Source organism: Leptodactylus fuscus, chromosome 8, assembly GCF_031893055.1.
Source record: "Leptodactylus fuscus isolate aLepFus1 chromosome 8, aLepFus1.hap2, whole genome shotgun sequence".
In the NCBI taxonomy this organism is placed as follows: domain Eukaryota; kingdom Metazoa; phylum Chordata; class Amphibia; order Anura; family Leptodactylidae; genus Leptodactylus; species Leptodactylus fuscus.
The window spans coordinates 36,235,773-36,260,973 of NC_134272.1; the positions used below are offsets into that span (position 1 = coordinate 36,235,773).

The 25,201-nt window shown below is 39.9% G+C and overlaps 2 protein-coding genes across 3 annotated transcripts in view; one reads left to right on the plus strand and one right to left on the minus strand.

Moving 5' to 3' along the window:
• LOC142216492 (gamma-crystallin-1-like) overlaps window positions 1-12,709 on the plus strand; it is a 347,542-nt gene extending 334,833 nt beyond the window's left edge. The window contains exons 1-3 of one of the 2 annotated variants that reach the window (XM_075284362.1): window positions 11,256-11,331; window positions 11,686-11,928; window positions 12,384-12,709. In XM_075284362.1, coding sequence (XP_075140463.1) covers window positions 11,323-11,331; window positions 11,686-11,928; window positions 12,384-12,659 — 528 coding nt within the window. In that variant the 5' untranslated portion in view covers window positions 11,256-11,322 and the 3' untranslated portion in view covers window positions 12,660-12,709. Of the gene's footprint in view, window positions 1-11,255; window positions 11,332-11,685; window positions 11,929-12,383 lie in introns of those variants that run through there. The other variant, XM_075284363.1, reaches the window with a different exon arrangement.
• C8H2orf80 (chromosome 8 C2orf80 homolog) lies at window positions 619-25,031 on the minus strand. Its single transcript, XM_075284358.1, has 9 exons — window positions 24,884-25,031; window positions 20,183-20,281; window positions 19,202-19,283; window positions 17,657-17,739; window positions 14,637-14,721; window positions 13,620-13,694; window positions 8,970-9,057; window positions 5,783-5,859; window positions 619-730 (listed from the first exon to the last, which is right to left on the minus strand). Exons 2-9 carry the CDS (start codon window positions 20,266-20,268, stop codon window positions 653-655), a joined length of 654 nt encoding a protein of 217 aa, XP_075140459.1. The 5' UTR covers window positions 20,269-20,281; window positions 24,884-25,031; the 3' UTR covers window positions 619-652.
• Between the last annotated feature and the right edge of the window lie 170 nt (window positions 25,032-25,201).

Consider the following 25,201-nt stretch of genomic DNA (forward strand, 5'->3'; position numbering starts at 1 on the left):
TCTGTAGATATAATTGATATGCTGCAATTTGCAAAGCCGCAACGGTTTTGCAAATCGCAGCGTGTTCGCACTGTGTTTTTTTCCGCAAAGTGGGCGTGGGATTTGCATGAATCCCATCCCCTTTACTTGCACTGTAAAATGCTGCAATTTTTCCTGCAACGTCTCCGCTGCGGGCAAATCGCGGTGTTTAAGTCCCATGGGGCCCAGGCCTTGGGGTTGAGCCGATCTTGAGATAACCTCCAACCGCTGGAAAAGATCGGGATCGGAATTCCGATCACGATCGTGAAATTTACTCGATTGCCGATCGGAATCCGATCTTTTCCGATCCCAATCGCTCAACCCTAGTCTGCATCATTAAACTGCCATATGTATGGCTGCTGTATTCAGACATATGCATCTGATTAAACTAGACTTTCGTGATTTTTTTTCTCCCGATATACTAATTCAATAGTTCATTTAGTTCTCAAGTCATATGATTCATTCCTATGATTCATATAGTCTGTACTGTAGATCTGGGGAGTAAAAAAGAAAAATAGAAAAATTCCTATAGGGGGAAGGGGTTAAGTAATAAATATGTTCCATTATGTTAAAATGCATTGATAGGTTTACAATAAGAAATGACACAAATATGAATGCTTTTATTTTTGCATGGTCATAGGTTATCATCATCAGCTTTATCAGTATCTACTTCAGATTCAAGTTCAGATGACATTTCTTCTCTTTCCTGTCCCTATAATAAAGTAAAACACAATAACTTATCATGTAGAATGAAAGTATATACTGAACTAGATAAATGCATACATCACATGTTGTGCCACCATGACTTTTTTTTTATCAATTCTTTAAAACATGGCAGTTACAGAATACAGTGACAATATAGCAATAAAGGAGACCATAAAATAACGGCGGGGATGAGGGCGTGTAACACATCCCATCTTGGATATTTTTCAATTTTTATACATATGAACAAAAACAGAACGGAGGGGGGGTATAATATGGGGGGGGGGTATAATACGGGGGGGGGGGGAATGCATGTATATAGTATCAATTTAGGCTCAAGGACAGTGTATTCACTGAATAAGGCAAAGGGGTTACTCTACCATGACTTTTATTAAAACATTAGCTCATTATAGGGCAAGTTCACACATTATGTATTTTATGAAAATGCAAACCAATAAAAGGTATGCATATAAGTTTTCCTTGATGCCAGGGCTACTTTAACCATTAGGATAACAGTACACTTGTGTGATGGGCCACTGAGATGCATTATATTGTATGGGGTCACTGAGGAAGTATTATACTGTGTGAGGGACACTAAGAGGTATTATACTAGGTGGGGTCAAGGAGAGGGCATTATAATTCATGCAGGTCAGGTATTTCTAAGTGGTGGTGTTGGGGGGCCCACTTATGAAAAATTTTCACTGGGCCTACCAAATTTAAAATGACCCTGTTTGATGCAAAAGGGAAAAATGTTCCTCTAGCATCCACTATTGGAAGTGTGAGGGTGTAAACCTAGAGGGCGCTGTAGAGCAACCAAAAACAGGGTTAAAAAAGACCCTGACCACACCCATAGCAGAGAAAGGGGCTCAACTCCAGAGGGAATGCACACAGCAAGAGAGTGCTGCTGTTGACCTGCAGGAGCAGGTGGATCGTGGACCAGTTGGGTCAGACAGGTGGTCTGTCCCAAGAAGACTGGATTCCCTAAAGGACTTGGTTAAGCTCAGTGTCAGCCAGACTGCTGAGAAGAAACCTCAGAGAAGCATCTTGCCCTCAGTAGATCAGGGGTTCAAGAAGTGAGGTAGTGCCCTGTGAGTGGGCTAGGCTGTTTGTTATTTTTTTTGTTCTGTTATAAGCTGAATAAAGCCACTTATTTTGGTTTGAATCACCGGACCTGCTGTTTATTTGGCACCCAGCGCCACCAACACCTGAATCCAGGAAAACAGCTACCATTGATGCTAAATTTCCTCAATTGTCACAGAAGGTACAACCCTATAAGTCAATGCCTGACTTTTACAGGGGATATCTAGGCCCAAATGTATTTTTCACACTAGTAATAGGAGAGGCGATGCAATTCCCCAAAACCACCCGTGGATAGGTCATTAGTATGAAAAATCCATTTGGAGAAGGAAAATATGACCTTTATTTACATGTCTGTCACGCATGGCTTAACCCCTTAGCGACCCTTGACGTAACTGTACGTCATGGGTCGCATGGGGATGTATGGAGCGAGCTCACACGCTGAGCTCGCTCCATACACGGCAGATGCCGGCTGTATCATACAGCCAGGACCTGCCACTAACAGCAGCGGTCGGTGCCCGAGCCGATCGCTGCTGTTAACCCTTTACACACTGCGGTCAAACGTGACCACAGTGTGTAAACGGCGCCGGCGGCATGGGCGCCGCCATGTTTCCCCAATCGCCGCCCTCCTGAACGTCACAAGAGGGCGGTGATCGGTTGCTATGACAGCCGGAAGCCTATTGAAGGCTTCCAGGCTTGTCTCTGCACTAGATCTATTAGACAATGCCAGAGGCATCGTCTAATAGAAGTGCTGCGATTTTCCTATTCACTGCAATACTGTAGTATTGCAGTGAATAGTATGAGCGATCAGACTCCCTAGGTTTCAAGGTACCTAAGGGGTCTGATCATAAATGTAACAGAAGAAAAAAAAAAGTTTTTAAAAGTATTAAAAAAATAAAAAATATATAAAAGTTCAAATCACCCCCCTTTCCCTAGATCAGCTATAAAAGTAATTAAAGAACATTAAACATAAACATATTAGGTATCCCTGCGCTCCAAAATGCCTGAACTATTAGAATATTAAAACATTTATCCCGTACTGCGAACGGCGTAGCGGCAAAAAAAATAAAAACAGCCAAAAAGCGTTTTTTTCAACACTTTGCCTCCTATAAAAAATTGAATAAAAAGTGATCAAACCATCGGATCTTTCCCCAAATGGTATCAATAGAAACGTCATCTTGTCCCGCATAAAAAGACACCACAACCAGCTCCATACATGGAAATATGAAAAAGTTACAGGTGTTAGAACATGATGACACAAATTTTTTTTTCTATTTTGCAAAGTTTATCATTTTTTTAAAAGTATCAAAAAATTTCAAATACTATATAAATTTGGTATCACCGCGTTCATACTGACACGTAGAACACAGGTAACATGTCATTTGTACCAAACAGTGAATGCTGTAAAAATTAAACCCATAAGAAAATGGCGCAAATGCATTTTTTCTCCAATTGCGCCTCATTCTGAATTTTTTTCCAGCTTCCCAGTACATTGCACAGCATATTGAATGGTGCCATTACAAAGTACAATTTGTCCCGCAAACAATAAGCTATCGTGACTCTGTGAACTGAAAAATGAAAAAGTTATGGCTCTTGAAATGTGAGGAGGGAAAAACGAAAATGCGAAACCAAAAAATGGCCTGGTCCTTAAGGGGTTAAATGTCTACCAATGCTGATACACTGTTCTCTTCAGTGAGATAAAGTACCCCTCAGACCCGTGTCAGTAACCTTCCACCTAGGCAATCAGTACCCCGATCAGAAGAGGAACAATAACATGGAACAACTGTCTGCTGATGACTGTCTAATCCTTACTAAAGAGATGTTTCTGGTTTGTCTTATATCCCAAATAATGTAACAATGCTTTTAAAAGTTGTACATTGATGTATAGGGATCTACCCTTCAATAGGTGTAGATATCCTTGTGGACTGCTGCGAGTGCATGAGTCAAGTCGCTCGCAGATGTCCACAAGGATTTCTCTTCCAGAGGTGAATGAAAACTATCTGGAAGGGAACTGTTCTTTGCCTGTACTGTATCTCACTTGAGAAAGGGGGGGAGCCCGAAACGCTGTATATGCGTCATGTGTTGGTCGAAATAAAGCTAAGTGTGATTTTTCACTCTTGTTGGAGTAAGTGCGGTGCCTTTCCTGGTCGTTCTTCTGCTGTTCATCATCCATTGGAGATGTAAAGGCCCAGCTGCTGTTCACTACTCCACTTTTTCCTTATCCAAGTTATCCCCTGCTCTGGAGGACTTTCTGAGCAGATAACGGTTGAATTGCTCGGTACCTTGCATTACATTGCTGTGCACCCTCCAATAGGTGGAACTAGAGTAAAAATTTTCCTTTTTCCACAAGGAAAACATATTTGCATACTTTTTTCCCAGAATTCCTAGAGCGTGGTCTCTTCAATGAGACAGAGTACCCCTCATGACCCAAAAAAGTCTAATATTTGACTCTTTTATTAAACACTATCTTTACTTGTTGTTTCTTGCATTATATGTTTGACAAATCACATAAATGTGGTGTGACTCCATGTCCTGTATAATGAGGAAGAGCTTTTTCACATAGTTGTATTATGGTCTGTAAGCCATAACCAGGTGTAGAACCAGATACTTACCGTAGTGTTAATTTCCTACAGTGAAGACAAGAAGAGGTACTACAAGGACATAGACTTTGAAAATTGATGATATACATGCTTATGAGCTTGATCGGCCAGTGGAAGGGGCCACAGTGCTAATTCATTCATCTCTTCATCATTTTACCAGACACTAGTGCCGTCCACTTTTTTGGGGCTGTACGTGGTACTACACTCAGTCACTACATTGTGCCTGGTAATAAAGAAATGCAGCACTCATCCAAGCAACTCATCCCTCAAATAACTGATCATGGGAAGCTGAGAACCTGTCTGATCCTGATGGCCATTCCTATGGCTAGGCCATCAGCTGTAGGCTAAGGCCCCACTTTGTGGAAATGCAGCTTTTTTGTTGCAGATTTTGTTGCGGTTTCTTGAGCCAAAGCCAAGAGTGGATAGAGCAGAAGGGAGACATATCAGAGCTAGATATTCCCCATTCCTTTTGTAGCCATTCTTGACTTTGGCTCAAAAAACGCAACAAAGTCTGCAACAAAAAGAGCTGCATTTCCGCAACGTGGGGCCTTAGCCTTAAGGTTCCAGAACACCTCTTTAAGGTCTGGTTCATAATACATGCAGGCTGTTAAAACTAGTCTAGAAGTCTAGAAATCTGCACTAAAATGAATGACAAAATCAATGAATTGCAATTAAAAGGGTTGTCCTCAAAGTAGTAATATAATATAGTAATTTCTACTTGATGTCACAACCCCTGGGTCAAGTGATCCAATGTATCCTGCAGACCCCCAGGTCACTCCTCGCCTCGTCCTCCAATCACACAAGTAATTAATTACCTGTCCTACGGGGGTTGGCTTTACTATAGTCAGCCAGCCTTCACAACACAGGTCATAAATTACCTATGAGATTGTGGGATTCAGTGGGGTGGAGCAAACCGGAGGACCGAACACTGCATCAGATCACATGACCCGGGCATCATGATGTCGCTGAACCCCCGATTCCATCATCAGCGATCTGGGGACTAGGTATGTATATTACTACTCCCTGGGCCACCCCTTTAATAAAATCTACACTGACCGTCTATTGTATTTCAGGACGAGATAGGATGTGCTGCAAATTGCAAAAATTTGCATTATGTCTATAGTATATTGCAGATTTTTTTTTTAATATACAGTGTACAGTCTTGAGTCAAACATAGACCCAAAAAATGCTCTCTTTGAATTATATTGTTATGTTACATTTCTGCTAGCAGAAAAAGGAACCCATTGAAGTCAATGGGAGGCTTGTTTTTTTCAGCGTTGAATCTGACTCAGATTCCACACCAAATTCAGTGCCATTTTCCTAAGGAAACATGCTCCCAGTGTTTTACATGTCACATTGTTTAAGAACTATGATCTGTAACTTACCACTTGCTCATCTACATCCATCTCCCGCTCTGATGATATAGTCTCATTTTTGCCAAAGGAAGTCCACAGTCTGGCACCTGGAAAAGAATTATAGAACTATTTTTAAATATTTTATGTTTTTTTTGTTTTTTATCATTTATAATCTTTTCATCCTGTAGATGAGTACAATAGCCACCCCTGTAGCACTTTAGGTAAATAGTATAGCAGACCAGGTAGTGATCCTTTCCCTTCGCATACAATTTTGTTTTTCATTTTTATTTTTTACTCTTCATCTTTCAAAAACCGTAACTTTAATTTTTTGGAAATGGAGCTGTATGAGAGTTTATTCTTTGCAGGATGAATTGTACTTTATAATGGTACCATTTAGTATTCTCAACAATGTACTGAGAAGCTGAAGAAAAAAAACTTAGAAAGGTATGGAATTAGAAAAAAATGCATAAGACCCCGTTCCCATGGAGTAACGCGCCGCTCATTTAGACACATATACACGTGTCAGAGCGAGGCACTTCAAAACAGATCCCATTGACTTCAATGGGTTCCTGTCTTACGCGCACTACACATTGAAATCAATGGGTTATAAAGCCTCCCATTGATTTCAATGTGTAGCGCGCGCAAGCCGGCACCCATTGAAGTCAATGAGATCTGTTTTGAAGCACCTCGCATTAACACGTGTATACGTGTCTAAATGAGCGGTGCGTTACTCTGTGGGAACGGAGCCTTAGTCTGCAGACAGAATGATATGTTACCTATATTCTGGTGGTTGTTATCATTACAGATACAGAAGTTATAAAACCAAAAACTTTGAAAAAATGTTTTAATTCTTTGAGTCATTATATTCTGCTATTAGTAACTTTTTTATGTCCATGTAAGGAGCTGTATAAGGCATATTTTTGTAAGGTCAATTGTACTTTTAGGGTAAGTTCACACAGAGTTTTTTGGTCAGGGTTTTGGCAGAAATCCGCCTCCAAACCCTGAACCAAAAAACACCTCACTATTCAAAGTATACAAAACGTTTCTGAGTCTTTTCCGCTAGCGTTTTTTTCCGCTAGCAGCAAAAAAGAAGCAAAATATCCATTCTTTTTGAAGCCATGAGCCGATTTTTGCAAAAACCTGATCAGGAAACGTCAGGCGTTTTTTAAAATTATAATTCATGACCACATCCCAAGAGGAAACAGATCAGGAAACTCCTCGAAAAACGCCTCAAAAAAACGCTTCAGAAAACGCTTCAAATGGCAAAAAATGCCTCAGGAAATGTCTCACGCGTTTTACGGTCCGGTTTTGACAATGCCAAAACCCTGACCAAAAAACTCTGTGTGAACTTACCCTCAGACTGAGGCCCCACGTTGCGGAAACGCAGCTTTGTTTGTTGCAGATTTTGTGGCGGTTTTTAGAACCAAAGCCAAGAATGTCTACAAAAGGAATGAGTAACATAGGAAGTTTTTATACATCTACCTTCTGCTCAATCCACTCTTGGCTTTGGCTCAAAAAACTGCAGCAAACTCTGCAACAACAAAAAAGCTGTGTTTCTGCAACGTGTGGCCTTAGCCTTAATTGATACCATTTTTTGGAACTATCTAATGTTTTGATAACTTTTTATTTAATCTTTGAGGCTGGGACCCCATGTTGTAAAACACAGTCTTTTACATTACCTGCATAGTGGATAAGATTGTGCGCATATGCGTCTGTTGTCTGAGCACTGAGGACCGACCCCAATGCTGCGAGAGAACTCATTTGCATACCGTCAAGAAACGGGATTGTAGGGGGCACGGAGAAGACGACGAAAGGTAGGAGACGAATAGCCTTTCTTAAGGCTATTCCTATGTGGTACCCAGAAAAAAATGAATTTTAATGATAGGATCCCTTTTAAAAGTTTTATATTGTGTATGTCCTCATATTAAACAGGTGAAATTTTGAATCCTATCACCCCTGCAGATCAGCTTTTTGTACTGTTTGTAGAGCTATGACATCATGTTCATCAGCCTCGTGGACTTTCAGCAGTTCACTTCTAATTAAGTGAACAGAACTGAGACTGCAATGCCACACACAATTTATGGCACTGTGCCAGGTATACAATGAAGAAACCACAACACTTGGCCTATTGCCGTAGCCCCTTCAAATAGTTGGTCAGGGGCAACAAGAGCTGCATCTACGCCAACTTAATTTTGATGAACTATCCTAAAAATAGGCTATCAACATAAGTCCTAAAAACTACTTTAACCTAGCAATTATCTAGCTGTTATTGCATTTCTTCCTGGATCTGCCACAAGGGCGTGCTGAATTCACGTGATTGTAGGTCTTTATACAGCTTTACAAATTCATATTAATAGAGCTCCCTCTGGTGGCAGCAGTACAAAGCCAAGACTGTATAATTTATAGAAACAATCATTCTCCTACCGTTAAAAATGATATAACTTATTATTTATAATTATTATTTTCTTTATTTCCTTCAATCACAATGCATATTGTTTCCCATTGTCTTGCTATCCCCATTCATTTCTGTTGTGTGCAGTGTCACATGTGACCTGCATCTACAGTACATTGCTCTGGTATTGTACAATCAGCATGAACCTTCTCTAACTAGATCTACCAATATCTGCAAGATGTCTCAAGATCTCAGTGTTTTGTGTTTAATAACATTACATAACAGAGAGGAGAAAGGACTGTGGGCAGGCAGTAAAATAAAGAAGATAGATATTTCCATATATTGCACATATCAAAAAAGAAAAATAAATGCTTAGCCTTGAAAGCTTAAAAGAGGATGGTCCTCAATGGGGTGACGTTGCATTCATACGGAAGAATGAGCCACGGATTTGGGATCGGATTCTACCCCTGAATCCAGGACAGATTCTGCCCCAAATCTGCTTCCCACTGTTTTCAATATCGCAGCAGGGTGCAGAGAAAAATCAGCTTCATTTTCACATGGATTTCATGTCTTGGGAGTCCTTGTCGATTAGGCCCATTCATCTTCATAAGTAGAGAAGAGCCGCAAAAGAACGCTAATGCAGGGAAATCCTGTGGCGGAATACAGAGGAATTTCTCTGCATTTTCCACCATGTGAATATACCCTTAAGGTCTCATATAAATTTGCGTTTTGTGTTTTTAATATTTGTATTATCTGAATACATATTATACTCTACATCTTTCCATCCTTCTCCGCATGCCATCTGTAATAGTTTCATGTACTTACAGTGCTGTAAAGCATGTTTTGCTGCCTGAGGAGCAGTAAGCATGGCAAATGGATGTAGTGAAAGGTTGAAGGGCTGAGTCAAGTGTCCCTGCAAAAATGTTGATGAATGAGTGAAAGTCAAAAAGAATATCAAAACAATCTAGCTTAAAATGTAAACATTTTAGAATGTGGAAAATGAAATGATTATCCTAATTATAATAACAATATGACATCATACAAGATTCTAGTAATAATTTTTACTCCTGGTTGTTTTCATATATTTATTTTATAGCAATTGGACGCGAGTAGAACTATAGTGGTATAGGAGAGTACAGGAAAGATAGTCAAAGTCAGCTTGAAATTACATTTGATAATTGACAATATATCTTATATGAATAAAATATGGTAATATATTAAGACTTAAAAATGTACACCTGAGTATAGGAACAGCACAATCTCATCCACATTTGTGAACAAAAAACTAAGAATAATAGCTACCCAATGTAGTCAATAGCTGCTACTTCATGGTGCCCCGTGGTGTTCTTTTAATTCCTTCCTATCTAAGAACGTTCACCTAATGTGTCACGAGGAAAATGTTTGTTTTTGTCTGGATAGTGGAATAAACCTTTCACTTGGGTTCATGTCTTTCTATACAAATCACTGAACTAAGACAGCCATAAAGATAAAGAATCTGGGAACTGGGGATTGGTTATTTGGTTTTTTTATGTATATAGTAATAAGCCTCTTCCCCCCTCCCTCCTGAAATCCTATCCCTGTATCCAGTTATATATACATATATATATATATATATATGCAGCCTGCTGAAAGTGTTTTTAGATATATCTGAAGAAGAAGCCAGAGGAAGCTTGGAAACGTCATATTCTGTCATCATTATGAGTTAGCCATTAAAAAAGATATCACCTATTGAAGACTTGCAAGTTTCTATTGTGTCATAAGTCAGTTATAAGAAGCCACTTTTAATATATAGATTATGTGCCCCACGTAGGGCGACGCAGCAAAAAATTGCTGCAGAAAAGACTGCGTTGGAAACAAATTGTGTTTTTTTTCCACTACACTTTTCACAGAAAGAACATAGAGTTTTCCTCTACGGACTTTCTGCCCCTATTATACCTATATGGAAAACTCCAGCATTTCCTTAAGTACAATTGTCATGCTGCAATTTTTGAAAAAGTAAAGCATTTTTGAAAATGCAGCTTTTCCACTGCTTTTTTTCTGCAATATGTAGGTACTTTGCAGGCATTTGTTGCCGTTTTTCACACAGTTGGCCTCAGACTAGGTTGAACAGCAGGAAATACTCTGCTGCCAGAGTATAAGATTCGGCTAGTAAGACTGACCTACTGGGCTTGTGTATTCACCGGCATGTGTATTCCTTTTAATCAGAGGACCTTGTAGAGGTGTTTGTGCAGTTTCATAATATGCTTATAAGCTAAGGTATGCTGAAACATAGAAATTTAGGGCCGATTTTGAGATAGATTTCTACTATGGGGAATTGGAGGGCCAGAGAAGAACCTGAAGTGGAAGTCCTCCTTAATTCCTCTTCATTTTCTGCCATCTGAATGGAGACTTATTAAGCTTTGAGCCAATTTCATATAAATTGCCATTTTATTCATCTGAACATGAGGGGGAAAGTGCTTTGGAGGGTTCGCCTGGGCTTTGGTCTCAGTTCTACATTCTCAGGCAAATCAATTCTCACCTTACATGCATATGAATAAAACTGCGATTTCCATGAAAATGGGGCTCAAAAACTGATAAAGAAGCATATTTCTAAAATGTAGAATCACCTTACAAGGAATTGTGACGAGGTTTCTTACCAATTTACAACTGACAGACTCCATTTACAGTGATTAGTTTTGGTGTATATTTCCTATCTGCTGAATGCTAATGACAGTATTTGATATAAAATCCATACTCTAGACATTCAAGTACTGACAACACTTTCATGTAGGCCTTTTATTGTTGACTCCAGTTACTGTGAGTGATACCTACAATTTGACCTTTGCCTCAGCATTCTAGAACTGACATGAACTGACTGTTACCATTGGCCATTCACAAAATAACCTATGAAATCTGCTGACCCCATATATGACGCCTGACATCTCCCCTTTGTTTTCGAAACTTAACAAAGCGGATTTTGCCGAAGCGTTAACTAAAGAAAGAAAATTCTCCAATAAAGCGTGACAGCCTGTGTGAATGAATTGTGTAGGTCTCTTTTGCTGAGTACACTAATTTATGATTTACACAACTAGCCAGCTGAGTCCCTCCCCTGGTCCTACACAGGAATATATAAGGGATGCCTCAAACCCTGTCAAAACAGTGTTTACTCAAAGCGTCCACTGACAGCTGAAAAACCAAGATGGGAAAGGTATTGTATATTCATTATTAAGATATCGCATATCTCCCCTTCCCTAGCAGATATTAATCATGGAAAAGGGACATATAGGATTGAAAGCGAATGCAAAGCTCTAGCAAATTTTCACCTAGCTCTTCTTATGTGGATGAGCTATTGATTCCCAGTATTGAACAAGTAATGCTATTATGGCTATGCTAGACCTTTGAAGATGCTAGAGAGAGAATGTGACTGGTATAATATGGGCACACACACTATAGGAATATTAAATATATCTAGTAGAATCAAGGCGACATTCTGCACTATTATATTACCAGAATTATTGGAATTACCTGTTTTCTCAAGATTACTACTGATATCTCATTTCAGATCATCTTCTACGAGGACAGAAACTTCCAGGGCCGCTCCTATGAGTGCAGCTCTGACTGCTCTGACCTTCATTCTTTTTTCAATCGCTGCAACTCCATCCGTGTAGAGAATGGAAACTGGATGCTGTATGAGCACCCCAACTACTCCGGACACCAGTACTTCCTGAGGAGGGGAGAGTATCCCGACTTCCAGCAGTGGCTGGGCTTCAATGACTCTATCAGGTCCTGCCGTATCATCCCTCAGGTATATCTAGTCCAGCTAAATCCATTTTCAGGAAATTAGGGAAAACCACACGGATTCTCAAGTCAAGGCATTTGTATCTAAAATTGTTATTTTTGCGCTTCATTATGTATGTCACAGTTCATGGTGCATAGAGTCATTTTATAACCTCTCAGAGCCTAATGTCAATGCTATTTCTATACACTTTTTTAAAAAAAATGTATTCCTATTAACATACCTGTGTTTGATAAAAATATCATTCCAATTCAATATATTGATATTATCTGACCATGTGTTAGCTGTTTAACTTACCAAGACAAAACAGTTACAACATGTGTTATATGAACTGTGCATTACTTTGTTAATGTAAGAAAAACTAAACACATTTCTTTTATAAAAATACAGAAAAAATAATTACTGTAAAAGCTTTTTATGATTCATCGGGCATTTAAAATAACACGTGTTCCTTCCTATTCCAGCAACGTGGTTCCTACAGAATAAGAATCTATGAAAGAGAAGACTTCAGAGGAGAGAGCATGGAGTTTGTAGAGGACTGCTCCTCAGTCCATGAGCGCTTTAACTACCATGACATCTACTCCTGTAATGTATTTGATGGCCACTGGATCTTTTATGAGCAGCCCAACTACAGGGGACGTCAGTATTACCTGAGACCTGGAGAGTACAGGAGATACACTGACTGGGGCTCTGTCAATGCCAGGGTTGGCTCCTTCAGACGCGTTAGGGAAAATTATTAAACTACTTAATAATTCAAAGGCTTAAATAAACAAATCATCATTGAAAAAAATTTATTTTGTCTTATTTTGGGGGGTTTATTGTTTTATACATGTATACGGTAAATTCTAAATATACTATATAGGAGGGGTGCCTTGGAGACCTGCCACAGGGCTACGACAATCTCTTTGGGAAGATAACCAGGAATAAATTAGAGGACAGCAAAACGTAGGGTCTCATTTCTGAAAAATGCTGCAGAGAATGACAGATCGCTATAACCACAAACACATCCCTGTTTCTTCTACTGTGCTAGAAAAGCTGAAAGTAGTGATGGCAAATATACTGACAATTAGAGATGAGCGAGTACTGTTCGGATCAGCCGATCCGAACAGCACGCTCCATAGAGATAAATGGATGGACCTGGTACTTCCGCTTTGACGGCGGTCGGCCGCTTAACCCCCCGCGTGCCGGCTACGTCCATTCATTTGTATGCGAGCGTGCTGTTTGGATCGGCTGATCCGAACAGCACTCGCTCATCTCTACTGACAATATTCAGGGCTACATGCTTATCTAAGGACAAATGGGTTTGACTAATATGTCAGGTACTGACAAGAAATGATATATAACTGATCTTGCAAAACTGTATATTTATCACATAGCCATGGACTGTATATCACATGACCATTGTCTGATTTTTATCCACTGGGAATAAGCAGAATGAATGAAAACAAGGAGAGATCTACAAACCAAGAGGAATTGATACAGAAAGTATACTAGAAAATTGTACAACTTTTTATTATACAAACAATAACATTTGTCTGTCGATATTAGTCTGAAAGTGGACAACACCTTTAACTGGATGCTTTGGACAAAATCATTTTTTCTTTACAGTTTTCATAAACCCTCATTGTTTGGGAAAAAACATCAATTATTTAGATATATAGAAGAAAAAAATGGCATTTTGGGAGCTTTGTAAAACCTACCTTGGCTGAGTTCTGCAGTCGTGTTGTAGGTTTATTTCCATATATTTCGAAGACCTCTTCTACTGGGAAGTTATTCTGTAAAAGAATTAGTCACATAATACAATAGTGAATTTATTAACCTATAAAAACATGCTAAAAAACTGAAAAATTAACCTAGTAATGATGCATCTTCAAGTAAAATAGGTAGATGCATCAACTTAACTTGCATTTTTCCATAGCCATTTACCTAACTGATCATTTCCAGAAGAAGATCATATTAAACTCCACCACTCCATCCTGCAACATGCAGGAGATAACTAGTAACTAAATCTGGTAAGGCTGGGTTCAATCGTTGTCAAAATCTCCGTGGACAAAGAAAAATATCTTTGTACCGTGTTAGCCAGTGGATAAGAAATATAAAAAATTGAGAGTCTTCAGTAGTAGAGATGAGCGAGTACTGTTCGGATCAGCCGATCCGAACAGCACGCTCGCATAGAAATGAATGGACGTAGCCGGCACGCGGGGGGGGGGGGGTTAAACGGCCGGCCGCCGTCAAAGCGGAAGTACCAGGTGCATGCATTCATTTCTATGGAGCGTGCTGTTCGGATTGGCTGATCCGAACAGTACTCACTCATCTCTATTCAGTAGTTGAACTAAAATGACAGATTGCAAGCTTTCGAGGCTTCTAGGCCTCTTCCTCAGGCATGTTTAAAATATGCCTGAGGAAGAGGCCTAGAAGCCTCAAAAACTTGCAATCTGTCATCATTTTAGTTAGCCATTAAAAAAGGTATCAACTAATGAAAACTCTCAATTTTTTATATAAAAAGGACAAACATCCAATGGACACCCAGCAAACCCCACTATAGTCAATAGTGTTCCTCGTGCTTCATTTGTGTCTGTCATACAACAGATCCATTACTCCATTCTTCTGTTCCTCCAACAGACCAGAAGAACAGAAACAACAACACAGGTGTAGGATACAAATCTCACTGTTTGATGCATAATGGTGATATTTCCTATTAAACACATTGTTCTTACCATTAGCACACCAGCAAAGGAGGATAAAATCATAGCTTCTCTCTCCATCCGATTTGGGTATTTATGATGGTTTAATGCCAATTTACTAAACAAGAAAAAATTACATCATTTGATGGTGTGATCAATATCTCTTAAATTAACCAACAACTTAGATATCATTCATATTCAAGATACCATAAGTACGGTATATTTAGGATAATCACTAATGAATAAGGCTAGCAAGCAAAGATAAGGGTTCAATAGAACTCATGTAGAGACATAGCAAGCTGGGGGGAGGGGAAGGTGGCTATGGGAGGCTCAACCTGGGGCCGCTGCAAACACAGCAATAGGAAATCATAATTTTTAATTGCATCGGCAACTGCAGGACGCCAACACAATTGAAATACATAGAGGAAGAAGAAGTTGTCAGCTTCCTGCTCTATCATTCTTAACCTGTAGACTGCATGTCACTTCAGTAGCAGCTTACAAGGCACCATCGCCACAACACATCTGTGTCCCAGTACAGACAATGTTTGTTTTGGTACCGTGTTAGCCAGTGGTTATAAAATATAAAAAAAAACAAAAAAAACTTTGCAAGTCTTCAGTAGGTGATACCTTTTTTAATGGCTAACTCATAATGATGACAGAATATGACGTTTCGAAGCTTTCCTCTGAGCTTCTTCTTCAGATATAACTAAAAACACTCTGTAGAGGCTGCATATTTATGACTGGGCACAGGGTAGGATTACAGGAGCCTCTTCCCCCCTCCCTCCTGTAATCCTACCCTGTGCCCAGTCATAAATATGCAGCCTCTACAGAGTGTTTTTTAGTTATATCTGAAGAAGAAGCTCAGAGGAAAGCTTCGAAACGTCATATTCTGTCATCATTATGAGTTAGCCATTAAAAAAGGTATCACCTACTGAAGACCAGTACAGACAGGCATGATAACATCACAGCACTCGAACACAGAGGTGTCTTGGTCATAGTGCTTTCACAGTGCAGGCCTGAAGTGACTTGCAGCCTACAAGAAAAGGGGTATTGGCAGTTCAAGTGCCTTGCATCAGGGGATCAAGGATAGGTGACTACAATAAGTTATCTTTTTTCACACTTTGGGGACATTGTTAATATAAGGGGGCATTTAAAGGGGCATCTTTTAAAACCAAACCCCCTTTTTTTCTAGCCCATTCTCAATCCCCTCCAATCCACAAATATTCTCTAGGCATGGAAAAGTCCCTTTTTGGTCCCTTCATATAAATTACAGGACACTTACAGCGTTAACCAAAAGTATTGGCACCCCTGCAATACTGTCAGATAATACTCGTTTTCTTCGAGAAAATGATTGCAAGCACAAAGTCTTTGGTATTAATATCTTAATTTATTTTGCTTGCAATGAAAAAACACAAAAGAGAATGAAAAAAAAAGTCAAATCATTGATCATTTTACACAAAACTCCAAAAATGGGCCGGACAAAAGTATTGGCACCCTCAGCCTAATACTTGGTAGCACAACCTTTAGACAAAATAACTGCGAACAACCGCTTCCGGTAACCATCAATGAGTTTCTTACAAGGCTCTGATGGAATTTTAGACCATTCTTCTTTGGCAAACTGCTCCAGGTCCCTGAGATGTGAAGGGGGTCTTCTCCAAACTGCCATTTTGAGACCTCTCCACAGGTGTTCTATGGGATTCAGGTCTGAACTCATTGCTGGCCACTTTAGAAGTCTCCAGTGCTTTCTCTCAAACCATTTTGTAGTGCTTTTTGAAGTGTGTTTTGGGTGATTGTCCTGCTGGAAGACCCATGACCTCTGAGGGAGACCCAGCTTTCTCACACTGGGCCCTACATTATGTTGCAAATTTTGTTGGTAGTCTTCAGACTTCATAATGCCATGCACACAGTCAAGCAGTCCAGTGCCAGAGGCAGCAAAGCAACCCCAAAACATCAGGGAACCTCCGCCATGTCTGACTGTAGGGACCGTGTTCTTTTCTTTGAAGGCCTCTTTTTTTCCTGTAAACTCTATGTTGATGCCTTTTCCCATAAAGCTCTACTATTGTCTCATCTGACCAGAGAACATTCTTCCAAAACATTTTTGGCTTTCTCAGGTAAGTTTTGGCAAACTCCAGCCTGGCTTTTTTATGTCTCTGGGTAAGAAGTGGGGTCTTCCTGGGTATCCTACCATACAGTCCCTTTTCATTCAGATGCTGACGGATAGTACGGGTTGACACTGTTGTACCCTTGGACTGGATGGCAGCTTGAACTTGTTTGGATGTTAGTCGAGGTTCTTTATCCACCATCCGCACAATCTTGCGTTGAAATCTCTCGTTAATTTTTCTTTTCCGTCCACATCTAGGGAGGTTAGCCACAGTGCCATGGACTTTAAACTTCTTGATGACACTGTGCACGGTAGACACAGGAACATTCAGGTCTTTGGAGATGGACTTGTAGCCTTGAGATTGCTCATGCTTCCTCACAATTTTGCTTCTCAAGTCCTCAGACAGTTCTTTGGTCTTCTTTCTTTTCTCCATGCTCAATGTGGTGCACACAAGGACACAGGACAGAGGTTGAGTCAACTTTAATCCATTTCAACTGGCTGCAAGTGTGATTTAGTTATTACCACCACCTGTTAGGTGCCTCAGGTAAGTAACAGGTGCTGTTAATTACACAAATTAGAGAAGCATCACATGATTTTTCAAACAGTGCTAATACTTTTGTCCACCCCCTTTTTTACAGGTATGTTTGGTGTGGAATTATTTTTAACAATTCCTTTTGTGGTTTTCCATTGAAGAGAAATTAAATGAAGATAATAATACCAAAGAGTTTGTGATTGCAATCATTTTCTGGAAGAAAATAAGTATTATCTGACAGAATTGCAGGGGTACCAATTTTGGCCAATGATTTTTTTCAGGTATTAAAATTTTCTAAATTTTTACATTATTTCTATGGACAAGCGTTCTATTTGATTCATCAGTTCAGAGTAACACTCCATCTCAGTTGTTAGCACTCATTTCTTTCTCCAGCTTCACTATATATTATTCAATACTTACAGTCTTTCTTTTTTAAGTGATTCATTTCCTCTAGAACTACTAAGCCACTGCAATGCGACACCTATGGCCAGATCATAATGAGCCTAAAATAAAACAACATTGCAAATAATAAAGAAAACGTGTCAACTAAGCAAGCAATGAACCCTAAACCGGTGTCAATAAACATATTGATAGATTAAACGTGTTTGGCAAAATAACATAAAATATTCACTTCCATTCCACACTTCATATTTCCTCTGATCTACACATATATGAATGTGGTTTTGCTGCAATACCATAAACAACCCATGGGCAAGAGTGGAATGAAACGTTTTTCGGCTTCCCGATTGATGCCTCCGGAAAAATCACCTTTACACTGAATATTTTATTTATTAGTTTGTAATTATATATAATATATAAATAATATTTGTTACTTTGGAGTAACCAAGTTATCCTCACTCCATCACTCCTTCATTATTCCCCATTATAGGCGTCACCATGTTAGATAATTTTTATTCTAAATATATATATTTAGTCATTTTCAAACTGATGTTTATTTTTATATGGGATTGGGAAAAGGGGGGAAATAATTCTAATTTTTATATTTGGGGATTTTTAAAATACTTTTTTGACAGTTTTTTTTAGCCCACCAACAGAGCTTGAACCTACAATCATTAGAACACTGAAACTATAGAATACAATACTACAGTACTGCAGTAGGGGGTGAAAACACTACATTGCTTTTGATCCCTACAACAGGGAAAGCTCAACAGCAATATTCCTATGACAGGACGGCTCCCGGCTGCCATAGTAACAGCTCCTGTGATCTCTCTGTGGGAGAACAATTTTGTTGCTCTGAACAGAAGTGAAAGTAATCTCTCAGATGACGTTCCCACAGCATCTGAGGAGTTCATAGTCGGGAGCATCTAAGGGGTTAATGGTCCACGACTGGCACTGTTTCCAATCATGACCCTACTTCCGAATCCCTGCTGTGTAAACATCAGAGACCCAGCAGCTATAGTGCCAACTCAGCTATTGTGTTATTATTTACTAGCCATACCCGCGACTTCGACCGCGACCCCCTCCCTCCTTGCGCGACCCACCTGCAGCACGGCTCTGGCCCCTCCCCTATTCAGAAACCACTGAGGCAATCTACATGCTAAAGGTAGGTGTGGAATAGCATTTCTAAAGGCTATGCAAGGATGTGATTAGTTAAAAATGACTTTTCCCAGTGATAGAGCCCCTTTAAATTAGGTTTACACAATGCAGAAACAAAAATACAGTCAAATAATGCTGTAAACATTGATCATATATGAAGTGCACCCTGGGTAAATCCAAACTGGCAATAGTAAAACAGGAAAACAGACAAAAAAGGAGGGATAGGGGTGAGGCATAGGTATGTAGAAGCTTGGTCACCAGGAAAATGAAAGTGGGTTTATTTCACAACATATGTACTGTACATATATCTAGTGTCACGGAAAAAAGACACAAGACAAGATAAAACAAGACTGAAAAAGTATTGTTAAATGCTAGACATATGGTATAAGTTAAATGTAAATTTGTTACCAGGTCATCTAAAGCAGAGGACTTCTTTCTTCCTTTTGGGTCAAATTCCTTTTCTCGAAGAGTAATGCTAACATAGTCTCCTCTGTAGAAAATAAAAGCACACAAAGAACGTTTATATTTACAGTATATGTGGAATTTTAACCTGCTCAGTTCTTTGTTGGAGATCTGTGGGAGATAAACTGCAGCTACGAGTCCTGCCACAGATGATTCCCCTCTCTGCCATGTCATCATTAAAGTAAACATGTATATACTCCATTATAGGGGAGTCAGAAAAGATAGCTGTCAAGGGCATTGTGTTTGGTTCGGATATGATAAGGGCACTGCAGTTGAGGGGCGTCCTGTCACTATTTTCTTACAATACAGATTCTCAAGGATTGGTGAGTGTGTGACCTCCTGACAGTTACTGGAGATAAGGGAAAAGCACAATGTTGCAGACTATACATGCAAGCCCTGCACAGTGAGGACAGAGCAATCTACCAGCAAACTGCACAAAGCTTAAAGACAAAGAAGTACTGGTTGACATTTTTTATTTGTAATTGTAATGGCAAAAATTATTTTAACATCTGTGTTAGGTATTCAGTTCTGGGAATCCGCTTGGGGACCCTGCGAACAGAATACTGAACGCATTAAAAAGTGGTGAGCAATGAAAGCACACAGACCCCATAGACTATAATGTGGTCCGTGTGTTTCTCGCATGGTGTTCGCATGAATCATATGGAGAGAAAAGTGCTGCAAGAACTACTTTCCTCTCTGCATGATTTGTGCGGACACCACGCAGAAAATGCACAGACCCTATTATAGTCTATGGGGTCTGTGTGCTTTCATTGCTCACCACTTTTTAAAGCGTTCAGTATTCTGTTCGGAGGGTCCCCAAGCGGACTCCCTGAACGGAATACCGAACACAGATATGAACCAGGCCTTAGGTAAGTATTGAGATTGTGGGAATACCGTTACCATAATAGAGAACACAGCCATACTTACAACAGCTTTTCAAGTTCCTTCCTTAGAAGTTTTCTTTCCATTAAGTCTTTATATTTCCCAATGTCAGAATTACAATCACAGTTCATCAAATTAGCAGTTCTGCAGGTGAAATAATATTCATGTATTATAACAAGCAAAGTTTGTCCAATATCATTTATATTTCAATGCTTTTTTATTAACAGTCTTCAAACAAATCAAAATCAAGAACAACAACCACCCACCTAGGTGTAGCAGCACCCCATAGAAAATACATACAGCAATGCAATTAATAACGGGGTGCCTAATAGAAAGAAACAATGACATGGTGGGCATACATGGATGATAAGGTGGTGGGTAGACACAGCCCATCACGTCAGCCAATATGTTAAAGGTATTGAGTGGGTAGTATGGCGCTCATGGAAAACAAATAGAAAAAAGAGAAAAGGAAGGAGAGAGGGGGGAAAAGGAACCCCTACTTTTACCCCTTTTTTCAACTCTCTCCTTTCCCTTTCCTTTTTTTATTTATTTTCCATGAGGGTACCTCAGTTTTAGCTCACACATGAAAACCGCCTAGCCTATTTTGGCACAGAAAAAAACGCGTTGTTTTTTGACGCGTTTTTGTGCATTTGACGCGGTTTGCCTCATTTTTTTGCCACGGTTTTGGTCGCGGTTTTTTTAGAAGCTTTTTTTTTTTACCAGCCCCTTTTTTAACTAGCTAGCCCACTGGGCATGGCCAAAACCCAATACCCACCCTTTTTTTTATTAGGTACCATTTTCACCTCAGTGGAAACTGACAACTGAGTCTCTGTCTCTCTGACTGACTCTCGGAGACCGAAAAAAATGCAATCAACTACTTCAACTACTCAAAATGAATCCAGCCAGCGCAGGCTCTGGCTATGCCCACCGCAGATACATCTGCTATTCGCAGTGGCGGTGGGCATGGCCAGGCGAAGGCGAGAACAACATGAGGTAAGTTATATGTATGTATAGTCTAGTATATTATATATGTATGTATAGTCTAGTATATTATATCCCTATGTATAGGCTAGTATATTGTATACGTGTTTATAAGTAGACAAGATTGTACATAACATAGCGTGTAGTCGTTGTCTTTTTAAACCTTGTAATGTTAAATTGCCTTGAGGGCCAACTATACAATATAATATACTGGTACAGTATGGTTAATATTTTTTTTTTTTTTTACAGATGCCCAGACAAATTTTACAACCTTGTACAAATGCAGACGCAAGCATTTGACCGGATGCTCCGGATCTTGGCCTCACACCTTCTCCATCAGGACACCACCATGAGGGAGGCCATCAGTCCCACGGAAAGGCTGCTCATCACGTTGTGGTAAGTTATCAAATGTGTACTTATATTCAAATTCCCTTTTTGTTTTTAATGTCGTATGCCCAAATGAAATAAAATGTGTCACTATAGTTTTTATTGTAGTATAGAGGGAATCTGTATAGAGTAGGATAGAGGGATTCTGATGTGTAGACGTAGGGTCCCGAAGCAATTTTGCAGAAAGGAATGTCACACTAGGATGTGCTAGTGAATAGCAGTAGAGTGTAGAGTACAGATTTTATTGTATGCTAATTTCCTTTTTTCTAGGTTTCTCGCAACAGGGGAGAGTTTCGTACCCCTGCACCTCCAATTCTGGGTTGGAAAATCCACCATATCCGGAATTGTGAGGAGCACATGCCATCTGATCTGGCAGCACTTACAACCCATAGTGATGCCCAGTCCGACTCCGGAGATTTGGTTGCAGGTAGCAGCAGGCTTTCAGTCTGTGGCCAATTTTCCCAATTGCATAGGCGCCGTCGACGTGGCGCATATACGTGTGCAGAAGCCACCGCACTCAGGATCACTGTACTTCAACTACAAGAACAGTCAATAGCGCACTACACTCAAGTGATCATGACTGCTGATTTTTGTGACTTCCAATGCACCCAATTCAAGAATCGTTACCTACTACCTAATATATCCCACCAGTTGTAAACTGACATTCTTGTGAGAAAGTCAGTGTTTATTTCATTTGGTTTTAATGTTATGGCTGACCACTCTTCATCAAAGGCATTTCATAGGACATTGGCATTTGTCTGTGGGAGATTGTGCCCATTTTGCCAAAGGGAGACAAAGTTTCCAGTGCTTCAGAGTCCAGTAGTAGTAGAAGCTGCAATCTCAATACTGATGCCAGTGCTTATGGGCTCCCTAAAGCTCCTGTGCGACTGGACCCTCTGCACCCCCTCAAGTTACGCCCCTGTACTTTAGCATATGGCAGACCTGCTGCAGCACTCTGTTTTAGGACAGTTTCATACAGTAACACGTGCTTTGTGGGAATAGATGCAAACCTTCAACCAGGCCCCCTCTCCCACAACAAGGTCCCACCCCCACAGCGGTGGCCCTCACACAGTATTATATGCCCAGCAGTGGCCTGCCAACAGTATTATATGCCCAACCACATTGACCCACAGGCCAACTACCACATAAGGACAAAATCAGTATAAAAAGTATAAATTTATTGAAAAAACTTTGGCTTTCCCCCTGACGAAGCCACTTATGTGGTGAAACGCGCGTCGGGGCGCGTACTGATGCATGATATACATACAGGTAATGTTAAATGTAGTTCATATGCCTCTTCTCATGTCTGCAATATTGTGGGTTAATGTGTTGTTTTTTAGTAACAATTGCTAGTGATTTAAGATCCTTCCATATACCTATTCATACACAGTGAATGATACCCATTCTATGGAGTACTTTTTGTCATTAAATATTGCATTGACTAATTATAAAGCATATTACTTTATGGAAACCTATTAGTATGTATTTCATTGCATCCATTGTTGGTTGCACCAATTGCCTCTGAATTCATATTTATTGTTTATTTATGTTTTTTCAATAAATTTATACTTTTTATACTGATTTTGTCCTTATGTGGTAGTTGGCCTGTGGGTCAATGTGGTTGGTTTTGATAAACACTACCTAGATTTGCCCTATATTTTTTGTTTGATACTAAGTATTATATGTCCACCAATTGTCCCCTGCTGACAGTATTGCATTCCCACCAGTGTTGTTTCCCCCTCCACACACACGATATTGTATTCCCAACAGTGGCCACCCCCCACGCTGTATTATATGCCCAGCAGCATCCCCACACACACAATATTACACGCTCAGCAGTGCCCCCCCCCCCCACACAGTATTACATGCCCATCAGTGTCTACCCCCCCACACACACACAGTATTATATGCTCCCAACAGCCCCCCTCTGCGCCGGTAATATTATTATACTCTGGGGTCTTATACTCTGGGATATTATTATAGTCTGACTGTCTTCAGCATCTTCAACCATCCTCTTGACATCCCTGCTGAGGTCTGTGATTGGTCCTCAGTGGTTACGTGGGGGCTCACTTATGTCATTATGCTGTCGTGTCCCATGTGACAGCTGGAGCCTAATCACAGGCCTCAGTCACAAGACGGAAGAGCGCCGGAGAGGACACTGAGCCCAGGAGAGGTGAGTATAACTATTTATTATTTTAAGTCACCTCCCCTGGGCTAGTATGTATAGAAGTCGGGGAACCAGGCTTTCCCCGACCGCTGTCATAGTTGTACAGGGCCCCGGCCATCTCCAGCTGACCGCAGGCCCCGTAACTTGCTGGGCCTGGTCGCACTCCCTGCGACCACGATCGTTACACCTTGGGTACAAAACATAAAAGAGGTACAGATATAACTATTACAGTTTTGGTGTGCATGTTACATGTCTGGTTTTGGCTTACAAATACTGAAGTAAAGTACTGACCAGAAAGTGGCCTAAGCAAGGACTACCACTTTGAATTGTTGTGAATTGTAAGTGCTATACATGTGACAAGAGCTGATATAGAGGAGCGGACATTTTATAAACTGGTTTGTATCGAAACTGGTATCCTATACCATGCTGAAAGTCACTAAGCTCTTCGGTACAACCTGTACTATTACCAATGTTTGTCTATGGCGAGTGCCAGCCTGTGTATATGATGTTGTGCTGATACACCTGAACTTTATAATTTGAAGGCGGTCTGCATATTGTTGACCATATACTACTACCATTATGTATATACAGTATTTACATTCTTAGTCCATGATCAGATGTGGCGGATATGTCATGAACATTTAACATGAAGAATCTGAATTTCAAGGTTTGCTCTTTTTTTTTTTTTTGCAAATCTAGAGCGTCTATTACCTTGTAAACATACTGAAGATCATTTTATGGTGGCTTTTAAAGGGTGCAAGTAGCAAATCTACTTCTACCTTTCCTGCTAAATTAATGGATTTGGGATGTACCGACATAACGTTCAGAAACATAGGGCCATACTCATCCTGATCATGGTAAAGACCATAACACTAAAAATTCTGCAAATGGCATACTTTTTGATGATACCACACTTTCATCACAGTAGAACTAGTCTATCACATCTAATAATTTGAGAAGCTAACTATCAACATATATTAACCTACATTACATGTACAGTTTTTGGACATTACATCTGTGTTTCTGTGTGATTAGTGGTTACCATTACACATCCCATATGAATGACTGACAGATGAGAATTGATGAGATACATAGAAAATAAAAACCGTCACAGCTAAATATAGCCAAGGCAACCACCCAGCGAGTTGAATCAATCCTACAGAACATAAAAACCTTTCTTTCTGCGACTATATCAGAGATTATTCTCTTACCTGTATCCTGTTCCTATTCTTGACAGTGTTACTGTGGCTTAAAGCAGCAGAAAATGGTTTGCATAATGCAAGCGTGCTTTTTTTTTCTTCTTATGTTGCTATGAAACCACATAGCTTATTGCAGAAAACACTTGAGCTGACTGTGAGCTGTACGGTCTGCATTGGATTACCTGCTTTATATGGAAGCGCATTAGGTTTCTAATTCGAAAGGAAATCTGACACGACAAAGAATACAATAGAGAGGAGTGTCATAAATTTACGCTAAGATGACTAGGAGTTATGTGAATGCCTTTACATGACATAGGGGTTGCTTTATTT